Below are 18,976 nucleotides of genomic sequence, written 5' to 3'. Positions count from 1 at the left end.
CACATCTTGTTCCTAAATTCAGCATGCATAAATCACATGTGATCTAAATCCACAATGAAATTCTAGTTGTGCTAGATGTGTAGGATTAACAGAATTGTTTGTTAACAATAGAAAATAATTTTGCATAGCATTACAGTATTTCAGAAAATATGAGATGTTTAAAAATGTGGTGAAATGTGTTTTCACTTTCTTTAGTATTTAATATTTACACAGTGTTCCCAGTGATAAAGAGGAAGATCTGTAGGTGTCACTTGAAGTATCCTCACATGTGCTCCCTTATTACTGCTTCCTTCTTTAATCTATAGTCTACAACCACATGCTAGAATTTAATCATTTTCTATGCTCTCATCAGAACATTGAGGTCTTCAAAAGATGTAGCAAATCATAAGCAGGTCTTAAGTTTTACTAGTGGCAATGATATTATAAAACATGCATTGAAGCATAATTATTATTTACACTTAGTGTCTTCCTCTATTGATGAAGTGGAATCACTGAACTCTGTGAAGGTATTGTGGAAATGAGAATTCTTTGGTTTGATGTGGATAGAGAGTTCTCTTTCCTTATCATTGTTTTTCATTTTGAATTTGCTCATTATTATGACTTCCTAGATTCATGAAATAATGAAAGATAATGGCAATGTATTTTATCCAGTAGCTTTTCAATCATATTATTATCAACTACTTATGAAAGCATAGCTTAATTGTGACCAAAATATTGATAATTATTTCATTTGTTGATGCCAGTAGTTGTTGTAAATGAGGTCTTTGACTACTCTTCATCTGCCTTTTAGTAAAATCAGGGTATATAATGAAATAGTTTATTGAATTTTTAATAACACCAAACAATTCAATTCACAACTCATTGTTTACATCTACAGACAGAAAGCTATTTTTCCTATCCTGACTCTAAGAAAGAAAATAAAAATTATGCTATTAAAAACCAAATGATTTGTTCGTCTGACATTTTAGAATGAAATAAATTATTCAATTTTAACTTTTGGAGTTATGAAATCAGGGCTGTTTTCCTTAATTTGTGTCCTCAAATTACTCTAGGATTTATACATTCTGACAATGTTTCATAAATACTTTAAAAGATTAATATCCATTCCTTTGCACTTTCTTCATAGACCTGAGTTTATATGAACAGCCCAAGAAGTCTCAACTGGATAACCTCTTGTCAGCGCTAAGCATAGCATGCTGGGAAAAAGGCCTGTATGCAGCATACATGTGACACAGATAACAAATATTAGCTAGGCTGCATTAATTCTGACGAAGTGGGTATTGATTTTATTCTCCAGATAGGAAAATTGAAGTGAAAAGAATAAATAAGAGGATGAAGCAAAGGCATGGAATAAGAAATCAGATTTTCCTTTAACTGAGTGAATATTTTGGAAAACAGCTTTTAGAGACTTGACATAACGCATATAGTTTTCACTTGTAACCTTCTTTGCATATTATTAGGCACAGGGAAGCGAATGTCTCATGGTTACACCTTCATGTTCAAAGTATAATTAACAGCAGTTATTTAAAGAGGTCTGCTAAACTTTTAATTCCTACATTGTTTTAAAAATTTTCTTGAGATTTTACTGCATTTATATGCGTCATTAAAATATAGCATTGGAGGAAAAGATGTATAATAAAAGAAAATAGTAGGTTAACATTCTTGTGGTAACTGTATGTGTTGTAGAAACAATTTCAACAAAGATTAAAAATCAGAAAGGTATAAATTTTAAAATATCATATAAGCAAGATTCATAATTGGGTTTTAAATAGTCTTTCATGTATCAAAAAACTCACTATCACTTTAAAATATTTAATCTTTTTTAGGGCAGTAGTTCTGTTACCATCATTTACAATTGCTTTCATTGATTTTTGTTAAATTTCAGTACATTCCAGAGATTTTCTGTTAGCAATAATTTATAAGATAAAGTTTAAGAGAAAAGTAAAGATTATTAGTTTATTATACACTTTCATGGTATGTAATGATTAAGAGCCACTGTCTGGGTTCAAATTTCCCTTCTGCCACTAATTAGCTGAGAGAATCTGGGAAAATTATATAACTTCTCTGTGCTTGGGCTTCTCGATCTGTAAAATGGGAATAACTACAGTACTTGCCTCATAGCCTTGGTGACAAGTAGATGAGTTAATGCATAGGAGCCTTGGAATAATGCTTTATTATGTGGTATGAGATCAATAAACATTAGCTGATATCATGATGATTATTATGATAGTAAGTTAGGGATGTAATTCTGGGGAAGAAAAAGCTAAATCCTTTGAATCCAGATATCTTTTTCTACAAAATAAAAAATAAATAGTTTAAACTCCCCATGTTTAATAAGGACTACCCTTGTATTTGTATGTGTAATATGGGTAGGTGGTCTCAGGCTGAGTAAACACGCACATTAATGATTTTAATAACTTCCAATTGAAAAGAAAGAAGAACAAATTGTCATTCTTGGATGATCTGCAAAGCTGAGTGAATAACTGACTTATCTTTCTGTGATTCCTTGCAGATATCATGGAAATCAGGACAGTGGCAGTTGGAATTGTCGCAATCAAAGGAGTGGAAAGTGAATACTATCTTGCAATGAATAAGGAAGGAAAACTCTATGCAAAGGTATCGATAATTGATAGCTTGGACTTAATTTTTCAAACTTATTTTTGTCAAAAACATCTTGCCTTTCTGGAAAGTAAAAATGGAACTAATTTTTCTTCAGTCATATAATTTAATGATTTCATTAAAATACTTCATATTCAAGCATTGAGGGAAAAAAAAAACATTTTCTGCAGGGCCTTGGACAAATTGCTTAAGCTCTCTGGGCTTTGGTGTCTTCATTTGTAAAATGAGTTACGTTAACCAACCTCTCAGGATACTGCCAGCTCTGAAATTCCATGTGCGCTTTAGATACTTAAAACCTAAGATTTCCAGTATTAAAGCTCTTTTTTGTTAAGGTTCACCCAATCTGCACATTGCTGACATGAAAATTCTTGGGAAAAAAAATTCAGAAGTTTGTTTATCAACATCAGTCTCACAATCGTGGCCTTTGAACTGTGAGCATTCACATTGTTCCCACTTTATTACAATATGAAACATGTAACAGTTCATCCCACCATAATAAAATATAATTGAGTTTCCTTTGTATTCCCATAGTCCAGCACAATACCTGGCACAGGCTAATTACATAATAATCTAGGTTTAATTGAATGAATGAATGAATGAATGAATGGTTGGATGGATGAACAAATTAACTTAAATTCCATCACCATTGCAGGCAGTGTAGTAACAAATGAAGAAAAGTTGTGAAATATGTCCTTCAGCTGAGGGAGGGAGACGCTCTGCTAATTATATCAAATTCTCAGCAGTTAGGGAATGAGTGATTTGGGAATGATATTTGGTAATATCAGAGCTGCTCATTAGGGGGAAACAGCTCCTCATACTAAAGAATTGTAAAAACTGACTGCCAAAAAAAGTTAGATATTTGAAAATGTGTTGCATAACTAAATATGTATCATTTTATCTTTTTAAAAAATTTTAAGATGCCTATTTTTTTTTTTGAAAATATGCTAATCTATATCTAACAAACTGCATTAGGCCAGCTCAAAAAAAAAGTCATATATGATTTAATTCTACTAAAGATTACTGCTTACTCTTTGTTTAATTGAGTACCTCTAAAAATCATTTGGATAATGTTGTTTATTATTTTAACAGAAAGAATGCAATGAAGATTGCAACTTCAAAGAATTAATTCTGGAAAACCATTACAATACATATGCATCAGCTAAATGGACACACAGCGGAGGAGAAATGTTTGTTGCTTTAAATCAAAAAGGGGTTCCTGTAAGGGGGAAGAAAACAAAGAAAGAACAAAAAACAGCCCACTTTCTTCCTATGGCAATAACATAATCATATATGGTATAAAAGAAACCAGTTCCAGCAGGGAGATTTCTTTAAGTGGACTGTTTTCTTTCTTTTCTTTTTTTCTTTTCTTTTCTTCTTTATTTTTTTTTAAGTAACCAAGAAAGGCTGGAAAACTACTGAAAAACTGATCAAGCTGGACTTGCGCATGTATGTTTATTTTAAGAGACTGCATTAAAGAAAGATTTGAAAAATATACACAAAATCAGATTTAGTAACTAAAAGTTGTAAAAAATTGTAAAGCTGGTTGTACAATCATGATGTTAGTAATAGTAATGTTTTTTCTTAAATTAATTTACCCTTAAGAGTATGTTAGATTTGATTATCTGATAATGATTATTTAAATATTCCTATCTGCTTATAAAATGGCTGCTATAATAATAATAATGCAGATGATGTTATATAAGATATGTCAGACCTAAAGGCTGCTGGAATGATTTGTCAGATAATCAAGCCAACACTAACTATGGAAGATGAGCAGTATCTGAAAGACTTTTTAGTGGCAATTGTAAGCCACTTAAATTCTAATAAGAAAAGAAAGAATATTCTTAAAAATTCTATTATGGAATGGAGTCAAATAAGTAGTTTTACAAAAGTATAGTATTAGAATATGCTTGTACCTATTAATAAGAAGAAAATTCCTAATGCTGCTCATATGGAAAGGGTATTGCTAAAAGGATGTTTTCAAAAATCTTGTATATAAAATAGCAATAATGATGATAATACTGTATTTCATCTCACTTGCCACAAAAATAACATTTTATAATCCCTAAAAGTAAAACTGAGAAACCTTTAAGTTTTGTTTCAAGTAATATAATCTATCTTTTGTATAATTCATATTTGGAAATATGACTTTTAATAATGTTCTTCCCACCAATAATCATGCTTTTTCTCTGTGGTTATAGCATTAAACTCTATTTTAAGTTGTATTTGAACTTTATTGTTTTGTTATTTAAGTTTATGTTATTTATAAAAAAAAAACCTTAATAAGCTGTATCTGTTTCATATGCTTTTAATTCTAAAGCAATAACAAAACCATCTGGCTCAACTACAAGGTTCCCCTCCCTCCCCCCATGACCAATATCAAGTTTAGTACACAGTACTTGGGCCAGCAAATCCTGGATGGCAGACAAAAATGACAGCCTGCAGCAATTCTTACAATAGATGTCTCACAGGGAGCAACACAAAAATGTAAAATATGTTTTGACACATACTGTTGTCAATTACATTGGATGATATAAGTAAAATCACTGCAGATAAAAGGACTTGAAATTGTTAAAGTTAGAATATATTTGAGTTCATGAGTAGAAAAGTGCCATATTTTTAAAATATGCATATTAGAGTTAGTAATTTTTCTAATCTAGAAATTTCTGCCATTCAAAATATTGCCACATTGGAAGTTGTTTTCCTTTTAGATGGCAAGAGCACAAGATAGAATATATAGTTAGGGATTTGAGGACCTGAATATCATGAAGACTTGAGGTCAGGCTACAGAGAATAGGCTTATCAGAAAGATAAATTCTACTTCATACTTCTTCAATTGGCAGATTTGGGTAGCATTTTATGTGTTCACCAATAGGAGGTCAACATTTATCTAAACTAAACTATTGGAATTTTAATCATTGTGATTTTAATTTCAAAATATTTGTCACCAAATTCCTTTATTTTATATAAATATTATCTACTACTACATTAATAGGCAAAAGTTACACAAAAAGGCTAAAGCCGACAGGAACAGATTCATTTGATCTTCTTATGGCTCATCTATATGACCAGGTGACAGGAAACTAGAAAGAATTGTCTTTCCTCAGCTAGGGGACATTTATGAATGATATTCTGAACTGTTATCTGATTCAAGGGGCTTGCTAGCCTAGATTCCTCTCCTAGATCAGCCTTCTGTGGCTGGAGTCTTGTGAAAATACCGAGGGCAGAGGAAAACCTATGTTTCTCATATTCGTTTCCTTAGTGCTTAACAGAGTGTCTATCCATAATCAGTTTTTTATATGCATTCATTCAATGTTTGAATATTAAAGAAAATTCAGAATGGGACTAATCTTACTTGATTTTTAAAATTAGGGCAAACATGATGATATAGAAATTTGAACAGAAATAGTGTATATACATACAAGACATGAACTATGTTAGGACCAACATAGTTGTCTATGGATTTATAGTTATAATCAAATCACACAGCAATGCTGAATTAAACAAACCAAATTTAGTGGTAAAGCCAATCTGGTAGTGTTTTTAGAAACACTTTTTAAAAAAATATAATTTATTGTCAAATTGGCTTCCATACAACATCCAGGGCTCATCCCAACAAGTGCCCTCCTCAATGTCCATCACCCACTTCCCTTCTCCCCCCCTATCCCCCCCCCCAATAAACCCTCAGTCTGTTCTCTGTATTTAAGAGTCTCTTAAGGTTTGCCTTCCTCCCTCTTTAGAAACACTTTTAATTCATTGTTTATACTCTCCTTTTTTTATCATGCAAATTTTAGAAAATAAAATCTGTACTAATTATATACATTTAGAATTCTAGAAGCTTAAAACTGCAAGAGGCCTTAGTCCCTTGTATTCACTTGCAGACCAGGAAACTGAGATTGTGATACATCCAAAGTAGCTGGTTAGGGACAGAGCTGTCACAAAAGTCCAGGTCACTTAGCATATGCTTCCCAGTCTTAGATTATTAGCTAGTGGTCTCCTTCTTTAAAAAATTTCTATTGAGATGTTATCTTTATGTTTGCATGCAAATGCAACTTATGTTTTGGCAATTCACTTCATACAGAATAATTAGTCCATGCTGTGATGATGTAACTCAAAAGGAGGAAAGAAATGATGAAATTTCCAATCCTGTTTCCTATTCTACTCTTACATGTATTTATTTACAAATGGAGAGCAGTTATAAACAGAGTAACCTTTTAAGAAATGTTCTTTGAAGGAGAAAATTGGTTAAATACATAGGTTTCCAAGAACAAGGAAGGAAAAAATTAAATGAAAGAATATGAAATGTTAACAAAAGAAATAATAAAAAGATACTTTCAATGCAATTAATAAACTAAAATATTTTATGTAAAAAAAAAGCCATACTATAAATTATCAGCCTTCAAGTTGACTATAAATTGACCTAATGATAAAAGAGAAGAGATACTGGAGATAAATTCTTAGTTTCTATCTCTTAGAGTTTGCTCCTCTGGTTATCTAGAGTGACAAAAAACATACAGATGAGCCACACGACCAGCTGTAGTAAAGTGATTCTATAACCACAAATAAACAAAATCCATGTGTCTCAAAATTTTCTACTGAAATACCAATAGTAGTAGAAGTAGAGAAAGAGAGTCTAAGGAATAATGCAAAGGTAGCACACAAAGTTTCTTGAAAATCTTTTTTCTCTTAAAACTCATGTGCTTTTGCATTTTAATCCATAATACTTTTGTGTTTGCTCTAATATAAAATTCACACGAGTAAGCAAAAGTGATGCATCAGAAAGATGTACAAGGTTTATCATGCAGCTTCATTTACACCACTACCTTAATGCCATATGCTTGGGCATGAGTAAGACACAAGAGATCCTGTACCTTTCATTATCCAACTTTATGCACAGATGGCACATGGCTACAGGAAACCAAAACTTCATCTAACGTTCACTATGAAAAAGAGTGGTATTAAAAATACTAACGACCAGTATGAGTGGTTACTGGTCAATTAGAATATGTCACTGATCTATCAGAATAGACACAGGCCACTGTGACTGACTTGTGGGTACCAGATGATTATCAGCCATGATCATTTCTATGCTCACTCTAAAACAGTTTTCAGAGAATATCTATTAATTGGTGTCTATGGTTCGAGTTATTCATGTGCATCTTACTATGAAATAGTTCATTAAAACTTATAACTGTTTCAGCATTGTTGTCAGGCTACTCTTTATCCTACTTCTATATTTATTCAACAAAGCTGCTGCTTCCAATGAGACTGGTGTTCCTTCAGGCCCACATGTGTTCCCACTCATCCTCTAACTTTGAATAGTTTGTTAAGAAAATTCACTTTCTCTCCAGTTGAGGAGACATGACAAGAAGCAAGAAATAATAAAGTCCTGGTCTCTTACCCAAATCCCTGTATTTACTCTCCCCTGAGAAGATGCCTCTCATATTTTCCTTTTACTTCCTGATTATTATGTGGTTCCAGTTTCCAAATCATCATCATTGAACTTATGAGAACCGATGCAAATTTATTTTCTTTAACATCATCAGAACTTTTGAAATATCATCAGAACAATTTTGAAATATCATCAGAACAATTGAAATATGAGATGAATAGCAACATTTAGCTTGAAAATGGGAGGACTTTCTCTTGAAAAATACAGCCACATGTTACTTATATATTATTATATAACAAATTATCATAAAACTTAGTGGCTTAAAACAGCAAATATTTATTATCTCATAATTTATGTGGTCAGGAACCTGGACATGGTTTAGCTAGGTGTCTCTAGGTAGAGTCTCTCAGAAAGCTACAATCAAGGTGTTCACCAGAACTGTGGACATATCTCAAAGCTCAATTTAGAGAGGGATCCACCTTAGGTCCTTGAAGAGGACCTTAGGTCCTCACTGGTTGTTGGCTCAAAACATCACTTCCTCACCACATAAGCCTTTTCACAGCACTATCTAAAACATAGCAGTTTGATTCCCACAAAGGAATCAGAGTGAGTGAGTGCCCAAAATGGAAGCCACAGTATTTTTATATATAACCTAATCTTGAAAATGATTTCAAGATTTTCTACCTATACAAGGGAAAGGAATTACACAAAGGCATAAGTACCAAAAAGCAGGGATCATTGGAGGCCATCTTTTTTCTTTTTTTTTTTAACGTTTATTTATTTTTGAGACAGAGAGAGAGCATGAACAGGAGAGGGCCAGAGAGAGAGGGAGACACAGAATCTGAAACAGGCTCCAGGCTCTGAGCTGTCAGCACAGAGCCCGACGAAGGGCTTGAACTCACAGACCGGGAGATCATGACCTGAGCCGAAGTCGGAGGCTTAACCGACTGAGCTACCCAGGCGCCCCATCATTGGAGGCCATCTTAAAGGCTGCCTAACACAAATAATAAGTGGGATGTTTTTAAGGTTCCTGCCACAAGACAGGATTCGTTAGGGCCTAATAAGAGTATTTCATGGCTTTCCTTGGTGAGCTATTCAGCAGAGAGAGATGAAGCAGGTATATTCTCTGAGGCAACACTTTTGATACTTCCGTGAGGGAGTATGGTCCATTGGTACAAGGATAATTGAGAAAAGGTTGGAACCACATAATTAATTTGAGTTGCGCCTCCTTAGAATTCCTAATATAGCTCGAAAACTAACAATATAACTTTACCTCTATATGAAGGAAATGACTAAGCCCTCAGACTCAACCTAAAGATAATCCTCCCCTCCACTTCTCTACCTCAAGAGAGTAAGATCATATACATGGTTGAAATTTCTTGAGCCACAGTGAGTTTTATCGTAGAAGGTGGAGGCAATCAGTCACAAGCTGCCTGTGAGGATAAGACCTAAAAATACTTGAAAAACAATCGATTTTAATGCTAAATGCCTATTGGAATCACCTGGGATTTTTTTTTTTTTTTTTTTTTTAAATAATGAGGCCTAGGCCCAGCCTAGGCCAATTGCACCAGTATTTCTGGGTTGGGGCACAGGCAAGTGTATTTTTAAAGCTCCTCAGAAGATTCTAATATACCTATGCATTTGAGAACCAATTAGCTAAATGGGGTGGTGGGGGTGAGGGTGGGGGTGAGGGTGGGGGTGGGGAAGGAAACCCCTTCAGGAACTATACCGGATCTTTATCTTTGTTGCCTCCTGAAACACTGTGAAAAGCCTTATGTTGCTTCCCATCTAATTCTCTATTTTTCAATATGATTTCAAAGTCTGCAGTGCTTTTGGATCCCTGGTTTCCCTAGATGCCTCTATATTTTTGCTATTCACACTGAAGATAAAAGGAAATGCAAACACTAGAAAGACAGCTACAACTGTTTTTGCTTTCAACCAATTATGGAGTATAAAGCGCACAAAGGGCACCCCAACATACACCATAGTCCTTTTTCAAACAGAGCAGCCACAGTGATTCTGTTAACTTATATTTTAGATCATGCAATTCCTCTGTTCAAAACTGCAATTGTTTTCCATATTATTCAGGATAGAAATCAAAGTTCTTAGAGTTGCCTATGGAGTGGCAATGGAAAAAGTGAGTGATTGAAAACTTAAGATGTTAAATTAGGTATGGGCAAGACAACAGGAAAAAATAATAACAATCTATAATTATGCACTCAGACTGCTCGGCAAATATCGTTGAATTCTCAGTCCATTTTAAAGAAACTCAAACTGGACACTGTTGACAGTATTTAATGGGTATGATAATTATTAGAATCATGCTCAGAGGAAAGACGATAGCCTCACATAAAAACTGATAAATGAATGCACATTGTTATGTTTGAAGTAAACAAAATATTGAAGGTGTGCATATATCAATTTAACAAAATTTTCCTATTAATCAACCAGTTCATGGATCTCACAGGCCGTCTACTTTTACTCTTCCTTAACTGATCTATTGTTGGTTATTTTGGTTGTTTCAAACTTCATTAACGTAAATATGAATTTCTTGGTATATACTTCTTTATAATTCTGATTATTTTCTTAATATGATTATAGGAAATAAAATTATTATATTAAAAAATCCTTTAAAATGCAAATTGAGAGACACCTGGGTGGCTTAGTCAGTTTGGCTCAGGTCATGATCTCAAGGTCCGTGGGTTCGAGCCCCATGTAGGGCTCTGTGCTGACAGCTCAAAGCCTGGAGCCTGTTTCAGATTCTGTGTCTCCTTCTCTCTCTGCCCCTTCCCCGCTCGCACTCTATCTCTCTCTCAAATATAAATAAACATTAAAAAAATAAAATACAGGGGCGCCTGGGTGGCGCAGTCGGTTAAGCATCCGACTTCAGCCAGGTCACGATCTCGTGGTCCGTGAGTTCGAGCCCCGCGTCAGGCTCTGGGCTGATGGCTCAGAGCCTGGAGCCTGTTTCCAATTCTGTGTCTCCCTCTCTCTCTGCCCCTCCCCCGTTCATGCTCTGTCTCTCCCTGTCCCAAAAATAAATAAACGTTGAAAAAAAAATTTATAAAAAAAAAATAAAATACAAATTGAAAAACATTTTCAGAAAGCTTTTTCCAAATATATATTCTGACCAACAGTGCATGAGAGAAGATAAATGTTCTCTTTAATATTTATACTCAAAATATAGTCAGCTTTTATTCTTGTCTCTACTTCCCTTTAACCTATCACCAAAACCCAACTAACTTATTTTTCAACATCTTTAGATTCACTTCTTTCAAAACCATGTTTTATTCACGCCAGTGACTAAATCCCTCAGTTGTATTCAAATTCTTGTTATTCACTTCACCTTACCTTGGCATTTCCATGTCACTCAATAAAGTATGTTAATGTGCTTCATAAACCAATGAGGACCCACTGTTTTTTTATGCTCTCCAGCACCTTTGACCACTACCACCAAACAGCAAACCAACATATCTAGGGGAGGCATTTGCCAGTCACCCTATGGCAGGCCATGGAAGATTATCTTAAAAGCTAAATTAGTAATTAGACAATTGCTTGGCAAGCATGGCATCAAAGCAAAGGAAGGTAAAATGGTTTTGAAAGATACATTATCCAAATTATCATAAAATCTAATTCACAATGATCAAATCTGAATACTTCTGTAAAAACACAGCCAGTTTCTGAATCTTTAGGCTGCGTCTATTTTGTGCCACATGTTGTTTTCCTCACTTTTGTTCATATAGTCTTTCTCCACACAGTGTGAAATGCAACCAATAACAATACAATAATACAATTTATTAAATTACTACCATATTGGGAGCTTATATCTCTGGCCATCTTATTAGTGTTTTGGGGCTTCCTCTCTCTTCAGCCATGAAAATTTCTTGGTTTTCTTTCAATATTGTATAATGAAAAACATAATGCCAAGATTTTACTGGCTTAATTCTCAGGAAACTATTTTATTTCCAAGTTGTTTTTTTTTTAAATTTTTTTTATTGTCCATAGGCATTCTGAGAGTAAAGAGGTAGCAAATTGACAGAGGTACAAATTAAAGTTCAAGTAGCTAATCCATTGGGCTATTACTATTTCTGTAACATATCATGGGACATGGCATTTGCTAAATATCAACTATTACTTGTCTATAGAGGAACTACTATGTTTCTTTTCTTTTTTTTATCTTCCCAAGCACTAAGTACAATGATGCACACATAATTACTTAAAAGTTACATGTTGACTGAATATAAGGATTTTTTTTGGTGCATATAGTTTAAACTACAGTTTATAAAAATTCATGAATATGTTATTTTTTTAACTGTGAAGTCCAGATAAGAGAAAAATTGGGCTTAAAAACTAGGAGAGAGGTATAAAAATAGCATTTCAAAAATGATCTTCATCTGAGTATAAAAGGTTATATGGTTTTCTACCACAATAAGAGAGGTGAACATTAAAACTTTAGTCTTGTAAATAATCTAACAATACACTGGTTAAGGGCAGCTGGCTTGTAAATACCGAGTCATTCCAGATACTGAAATTCTATAACTGCTTACATTCCAGTCCTAAAAAGGGAGATAATGCTTTTCTGTTTGGAAGGCAAATTTTAACTATCTGTTGTCTATTTCATTAAAAACAAAAACAGAACATTTTGTTGGTTAAAACTTTGAAGAAAAGTTAAGCCCACATGACAATAAGCATCTCAAATGCTCAAGAGGAAATTATGGTTTAAATATGTTTTGGAAGGGCATCTGGGTGGCTCGGTCAGTTAAGCGTCTGACTCTTGATTTCATCTGAGGTCGTGATCTCACGGTTTTGTGGGACTGAGCCCCACATCAGGTCAGCCTGGGCCCTGCTTGGGATTCTCTCTCTCCCTCTCTCTCTGCCCCTCCCGCCCTCTCAAGATAAATAAATACATTTTTAAAAAGCTAAATAAATATGTTTTGGATTAGAAGCAGCAATTCTGAGATAGCATTATACATAAAGCATAGGTTATCGTATTTATTAAAAGTCATATACATGCATACATGGGTATATATACACTCATGTTTTACCCTATTTCTGCCCTTCACCCGCCTTAGCATTCCTCCAGCACACAGATTAACATATTTATACACACAAGACACACATACACAAGATACACACACACGACTATAAAGGGGGAAGAGCTCTAAAATAATATATCTAAGCCACCAGTCTCTATTGCTAATTCTACGTCAATAGTAAACAACCGTTTTGGAAGATTATTCAGCACCTAAAGATATAAGTAATAGAGTAATAAAATGTTAGAGAAGGGGAATAGAGAAATCATATATTCTAATCACATCATTTTTTTTTCAGGTGGAAACGTAAGGCCCAGAAAAGTTACATTACATAATCAAGAAATTCAAGTCTTTTATGTGAAAGGTAAATACATGAGAGCTGAAGAACCATTAGTAACTGTAGAAATCTCCAAACAAAACATGCTTATGACCTAGTAAATAAATTATCCGAGTCTTTTGTTTACAGGGTTCCGCACAGTGATTACTAAGTCCAGCTTGGAGAGAAGCAATACAGAAACTATAAAACTGCAACCAGGATACAGTAGCTCTCAAATGCCATGGGGCAAGCCCCTTTGCAGTGATTTCCTGTAGGGCAGTGGCCATCAAGCTTTTTGGTCTCAGGGCGCTTTTATACTCTTAAGAATAATTGAAGACACCAAAGAACTTTTGTTTATAAGGATTTTCTATCTATCAGCATTTCTTACCACAGATATTAAAACTGAGAAATCTTGAACACTAGTTCATTAATAAACACATTTCACGTTAATATAAATAGCATCTTTTTAGAAAAGATAACTATTTTATTTTTTAAGTTTTTACTTAAATTTCAATTGTTAACATACAGTGTAACACTAGTTTCAGGTGTATAAAATATGGTGATTCAACACTTCTATACATCACCCGATATGGGGCTTGAACTCATGAACCAAGTGATCATGACCTGAAACGAAGTTGGACGCTTAACTGACTGAGCCAGCCAGGTGCCCCTAAAACCACATTTTAAAAATCCATGCATTGGTCATTTGAAAAATATTGATTTAGTGAGTTATGCAGATATTCTAGATGTTGACACATTTCTTTATATGATATAAAAAATTCACATTTGTTAACACCACTGACTCATTAGGCAGTCTTCAAGCATCGGAAAACTGTCAAGATCATGGTGATTGATATATGCAAGTTCTCCCAAATTTTTCTTTGATACTCAAATTGTATTATCTCAAATTGTATTATAGGCCACAGCATAAGCATTCCATACATAAGGATTACTACACTATTACTTAACTTAATTCCTGTAGTAGAGACACTTATCTGTTCTTCAAAATGCATAGATCCACCTTCTATAGTACAATGCTGTTACTATGTAGCAGCTTCCTAGCCAGAATGTTTTTGTTTTGTTTGGTTTTGGTTTTGTTTTGTTTTAATTTGCCAACCCTCATTACATCTATATATAGCCATGGCTTATTCTCACCAATAGTATCTGATTGGAAGTGATGTGGGTGACTTCCGAGCCAAAACTTTTTAAAATTGAGGTATAAGTGATATTACTTATTAGTTTCAAGTGTACAATGTAATGATTTGATATTTTTATATATTGCAAAATGATCACCACAATAAGTCTGGTTAATATCCATCACCACATATGTCACATTTTTTTTCTTGCAATGAGAACTTTCAAGAGCCATTCTTCTACCTAGTTTCAAATATGTAATACAGCATTATTAACCAAATTGCCATGTTGCACATTACATTCCCATGACATATTCATTTAAAAAAATTTGTTTGACGTTTATTAATTTTTAAGAGACAGAGAGAGAGAGACAGAGTGTGAGTGGGGGAGGGGCAGAGAGAGAGTGAGATACAGAATCCGAAGCAGGCTCCAGGCTCTGAGCTGTCAGCACAGAGCCCAACGTGGGGCTCGAACTCACAAACTGAGATCATGACCTGCGCCAAAGTCGGATGCTTAACTGACTCAGCCACCCAGGCACCCCAACATATTCATTTTATAACTGGAAATTTATATAACTTTAGTCGAGACTTTTAAAATTGTGTGCCTACTCCTCCTCTATTCTCCTGATGCAGATTAATTCTAATGACTGTGCAGCTGTATAGGCTGGTGACCCCAGAAGATGAAAGTGGCCTGGATCTCTGAGATCTTCCTCTCTATGTGGAAGAGAGGCACTCATTGACCACTAACTGATATAAAAATTCAAGAAGATAGCTTTAAAAGCAGGCGAGGGCCCTAGGAAAATATAAGAGCCTCAAAGTTCAAACAAACACATAGATTTGAACAAAGTTCTACCTTAAACATATTTCCTGATAGTCACAATCTAAGCAGAAGTTTACAGAAAACAACTACTTTGTAAAAAAAAAAGAACAAAATAAACCCCTTTTAAGAAGTTCTTGACTTTTTGAAAATACAACTGCCTTTTAGTTCCCCTGCCAAAAACATTGGTGCATAACAAGAGTATTAGAAGTTCCAACCCTTTGCTGTCATTGTATTTCTGGACCACTTTGGCCCCAGAATGTGGCTTTCTAATTCCCCAAACCATTGCTTGCTATTTCTAGAGAAATCCATATACAAAATGTGCAAACAAGCGAATTCTGCACCCTCCCCCCAGTCTTTTGCTCTCTTTCTGCCCCTTCTACTATCATATCTCCCTGCTTCCTTCTTACCTATTAAAATTTGATCCCAGGAAAGGATCTAAAAACTCATTCATATTAGTCATGAAGGATTAAGGCTATGGCAACTCTTATAAGTTACAACCCTTATCTTATGATGACAATTTTAAGCCTTAATGTACTCATAAGCTTGTAAAATCAAATGGTTGAGAGGAAGCATGTGAGGTGGCTAAGAGTTCAGAGTCTAGGCAAGAACTTCCTGGAAATGAATTCATATTCCACTACTTATCAGTTTTGTGACCTTGCATAAGTTATTACTTAATTTCTTATGTTTTAGTTTTCTCACTTTATAGGTGATAATAAAAGTGACCAGCCACATAAGAATATTACTAATAAGGCTCTACAAAGTTAACACATGTTATCAAGTACATACTTCAAGTGGAAGATTTACACAAGTTGAAGATAAAGTATTAAATTTTAATTTTGAGCAGTATATGAAAGGAAACACTCATTAAGTCTCTAACCTACCCTACCAGACTTAGGTCTCATCCAGAAACAGAAAAATCAAGTCATGTTTTAGAGTCAAATATAACAAGTATTTTTCAAATATTTAGGGGCTAGTAAAATATATGATACATTTTATCAAGATTTCCTATTATTAAAATTAAGTGTGTTTGAAATAAATATTTATTTGTATTTCAAATGAAAATAATTATTAGAAATACAGTAAACAAGCTCTTTCAAGCATTGTAATTCACCACCTAGAATCTTCATTAAAAATTTTTTTAATGTTTATTTATTTTGGGGAGAGAGAGACAGAGACAAATCTGAAGCAGGCTCCAGGCTCTCCGAGCTGTCAGCTCAGAGTGCAACATGGTCAAAAGTACTGGTAAAAAAAGCTTCTGCACAGAGAAGCAATCAGCAAAACTAAAAGGCAACCAACGGAATGGGAGAAAATATTTGCAAATGACATATCAGATAAAGGGTTAGTATCCAAAATCTATAAAGAACTTATCAAACTCAACACCCAAAAACCAAATAATCCAGTGAAGAAATGGGCAAAAGACATGAATAGACACGTCTCCAAAGAAGACATCCAGATGGCCGACCGACACATGAAAAAATGCTCCACATCACTCATCATCAGGGAGATACAAATCAAAACCACAATGAGATACCACCTCACATCTGTCAGAATGGCTAATATTAACAACTCAGGCAACAACGGATGTTGGCGAGGATGCGGAGAAAGACGATCTCTTTTGCACTGCCAGTGTGAATGCAAGCTGGTGCAGCCACTCTGGAAAACAGTATGGAGGTTCCTCAAAAAACTAAAAATGGAACTACCCTATGACCCAGCAATTGCACTACCAGGCATTTATCCACGGGATATAGGTGTGCTGTTTTGAAGGGACACATGCACCCCCATGTTTATAGCAGCCCTATCAACAATAGCCAAAGTATGTAAAGAGCCCAAATGTCCATCGATGGATGAATGGATAAAGATGTGGTATATATATATATGATGGAGTATTACTCGGCAATCAAAAAGAATGAAATCTTGCCATTTGCAACTACGTGGATGGAACTGGAGGGTATTATGCTAAGCGAAATTAGTCAGATAAAGACAAATATATGACTTCACTCATATGAGGGCTTTAAGAGACAAAACAGATGAACATAAGGGAAGGGAAGCAAAAATAATATAAAAACAGGGAGGGGGACAAAACATAAGAGACTCTTAAATATGGAGAACAAACAGAAGGTTAGTGGAGGGGTTGTGGGAGAGGGGGATGGGGTAAATGGGTAAGGGGCATTAAGGAATCTACTCCTGAAATCATTGTTGCACTATACGCTAACTAACTTGGATGTAAATTAAAAAAATTAACTAAATAAAAAAATTTACCAATATATTGGTAAAAAAATTAATACCTATTGATTATTTTAAACTATTGAATGTTGATTATTGCTAGATTTTGAAATGTAAAAGAATCTCATCTATTTTATTGAACTAAAGAACATAAAAAAATAATATATATTATATTATTGTCCAAATTTAAGTAAGCCATTACATTTAGAGAGGGGAAGACAAATTTAGAAATAGTACAAAAAAAACCCATAAATAAAAGGCTTGTAAAGCAAATATGGAAAAAATATAAATATTTATTAAATGTGGGAAATATTTTTTACTTTTCTGCATGCTTGAATAAAATATAATAATAAAAACACATCTAAAAGGAGACTTCTACATAAGGTGGTGGGATAAACACAGCTACTTTAGTCTTTCTCCCAACCCTTAAGTTAAAGAACCATGAAGCATAAATAGGAAAGTCTGCATCCATCATCACCAGAACATAGTTAGATAAATTGGTTTTATATCTGAAGCCTATGAAATAGGACCAAAATTTTAAAAGTCTTTGATAATTAATATACTTTATCACGCGATGCGAAAGTACACAGGAGGAGGTCTTGACAGATCTATACTCCCAGTGGCAAAAACTTACTTAGAAAAGCACAAGCTGCATTGAAATGAGATGTTTTGGTGGGAAACTAATGAGAAGACTTATGCAGTCACTTCTACCTCTACAGTTCAGGAATACCTGGTGGCCCGGTAAGCTCCTGAAAGGGCTAAGACATAATGTAAAAAAACAGTGGTCTTTCCCAGGGACTTGATTTTTTGCTTCCAGCCTAACTTCCAGGGCCCTGTCAGTTTTTGCTGCCTAACAGAAAACTGTTCTTGGCTTATACCACATTTACCAAATGAACAACTTCTAGTAGACTTTTTCTTTCTTTCTTTCTTTCTTTTTTTTTCCATTGGTCCTTATATGTAATCGGTTTTTATGCTGCAGCAGTTAGTCTTTTATAGCATACCATGTGAAAGCCTTTCTCTAGATATTTTATTTCCTCAGTGTTTAGGGGATACTCTCCAATGGTAGACTGAAGCTTTTTGGTTAAATATCTGAAACAGGGGGCGCCTGGGTGGCTCAGTCGGTTAAGCGTCCGACTTCAGCTCAGGTCACAATCTCACAGTCCGTGAGTTCGAGCCCCGAGTGGGGCTCTGGGCTGATGGCTCAGAGCCTGGAGCCTGCTTTGAATTCTGTGTCTCCCTCTCTCTCTGCCCCTCCCCTGTTCATGCTCTGTCTCTCTCTGTCTCAAAAATAAATAAATGTTAAAAAAAAAAATTAAAAAAAAATAAATATCTGAAACAGAAGCACTTTCCCTCCCTCTTCAGTCTGGCCGTGTAAGTTTCTGTCTCACTTGAAATATTTGGCTAGGACCTTTACTAGGTCTGTGATGGAGGTTTGGGAAA

At 34.5% G+C, this 18,976-nt stretch overlaps 2 protein-coding genes across 7 annotated transcripts in view; one reads left to right on the top strand and one right to left on the bottom strand.

Moving 5' to 3' along the window:
- The window catches only part of FGF7 (fibroblast growth factor 7), a 58,963-nt gene extending 54,113 nt beyond the window's left edge, over positions 1-4,850 (top strand). For both annotated transcript variants that reach the window (XM_047862990.1, XM_047862989.1), the window contains exons 3-4: positions 2,513-2,616; positions 3,709-4,850. In XM_047862990.1, the coding sequence (XP_047718946.1) occupies positions 2,513-2,616; positions 3,709-3,903 (299 nt within the window). In that variant the 3' untranslated portion in view covers positions 3,904-4,850. The remainder of the gene's footprint in view (positions 1-2,512; positions 2,617-3,708) is intronic.
- FAM227B (family with sequence similarity 227 member B) overlaps positions 1-18,976 on the bottom strand; it is a 211,283-nt gene that overhangs the window by 129,023 nt on the left and 63,284 nt on the right. The window lies entirely within an intron of this gene.

The sequence above is a fragment of the Prionailurus viverrinus genome, chromosome B3, assembly GCF_022837055.1.
Source record: "Prionailurus viverrinus isolate Anna chromosome B3, UM_Priviv_1.0, whole genome shotgun sequence".
NCBI classification, from domain to species: Eukaryota; Metazoa; Chordata; class Mammalia; order Carnivora; family Felidae; genus Prionailurus; species Prionailurus viverrinus.
Note: the sequence above shows the minus strand (reverse complement) of the source record. Positions and strands in the feature narration are given on the sequence as shown.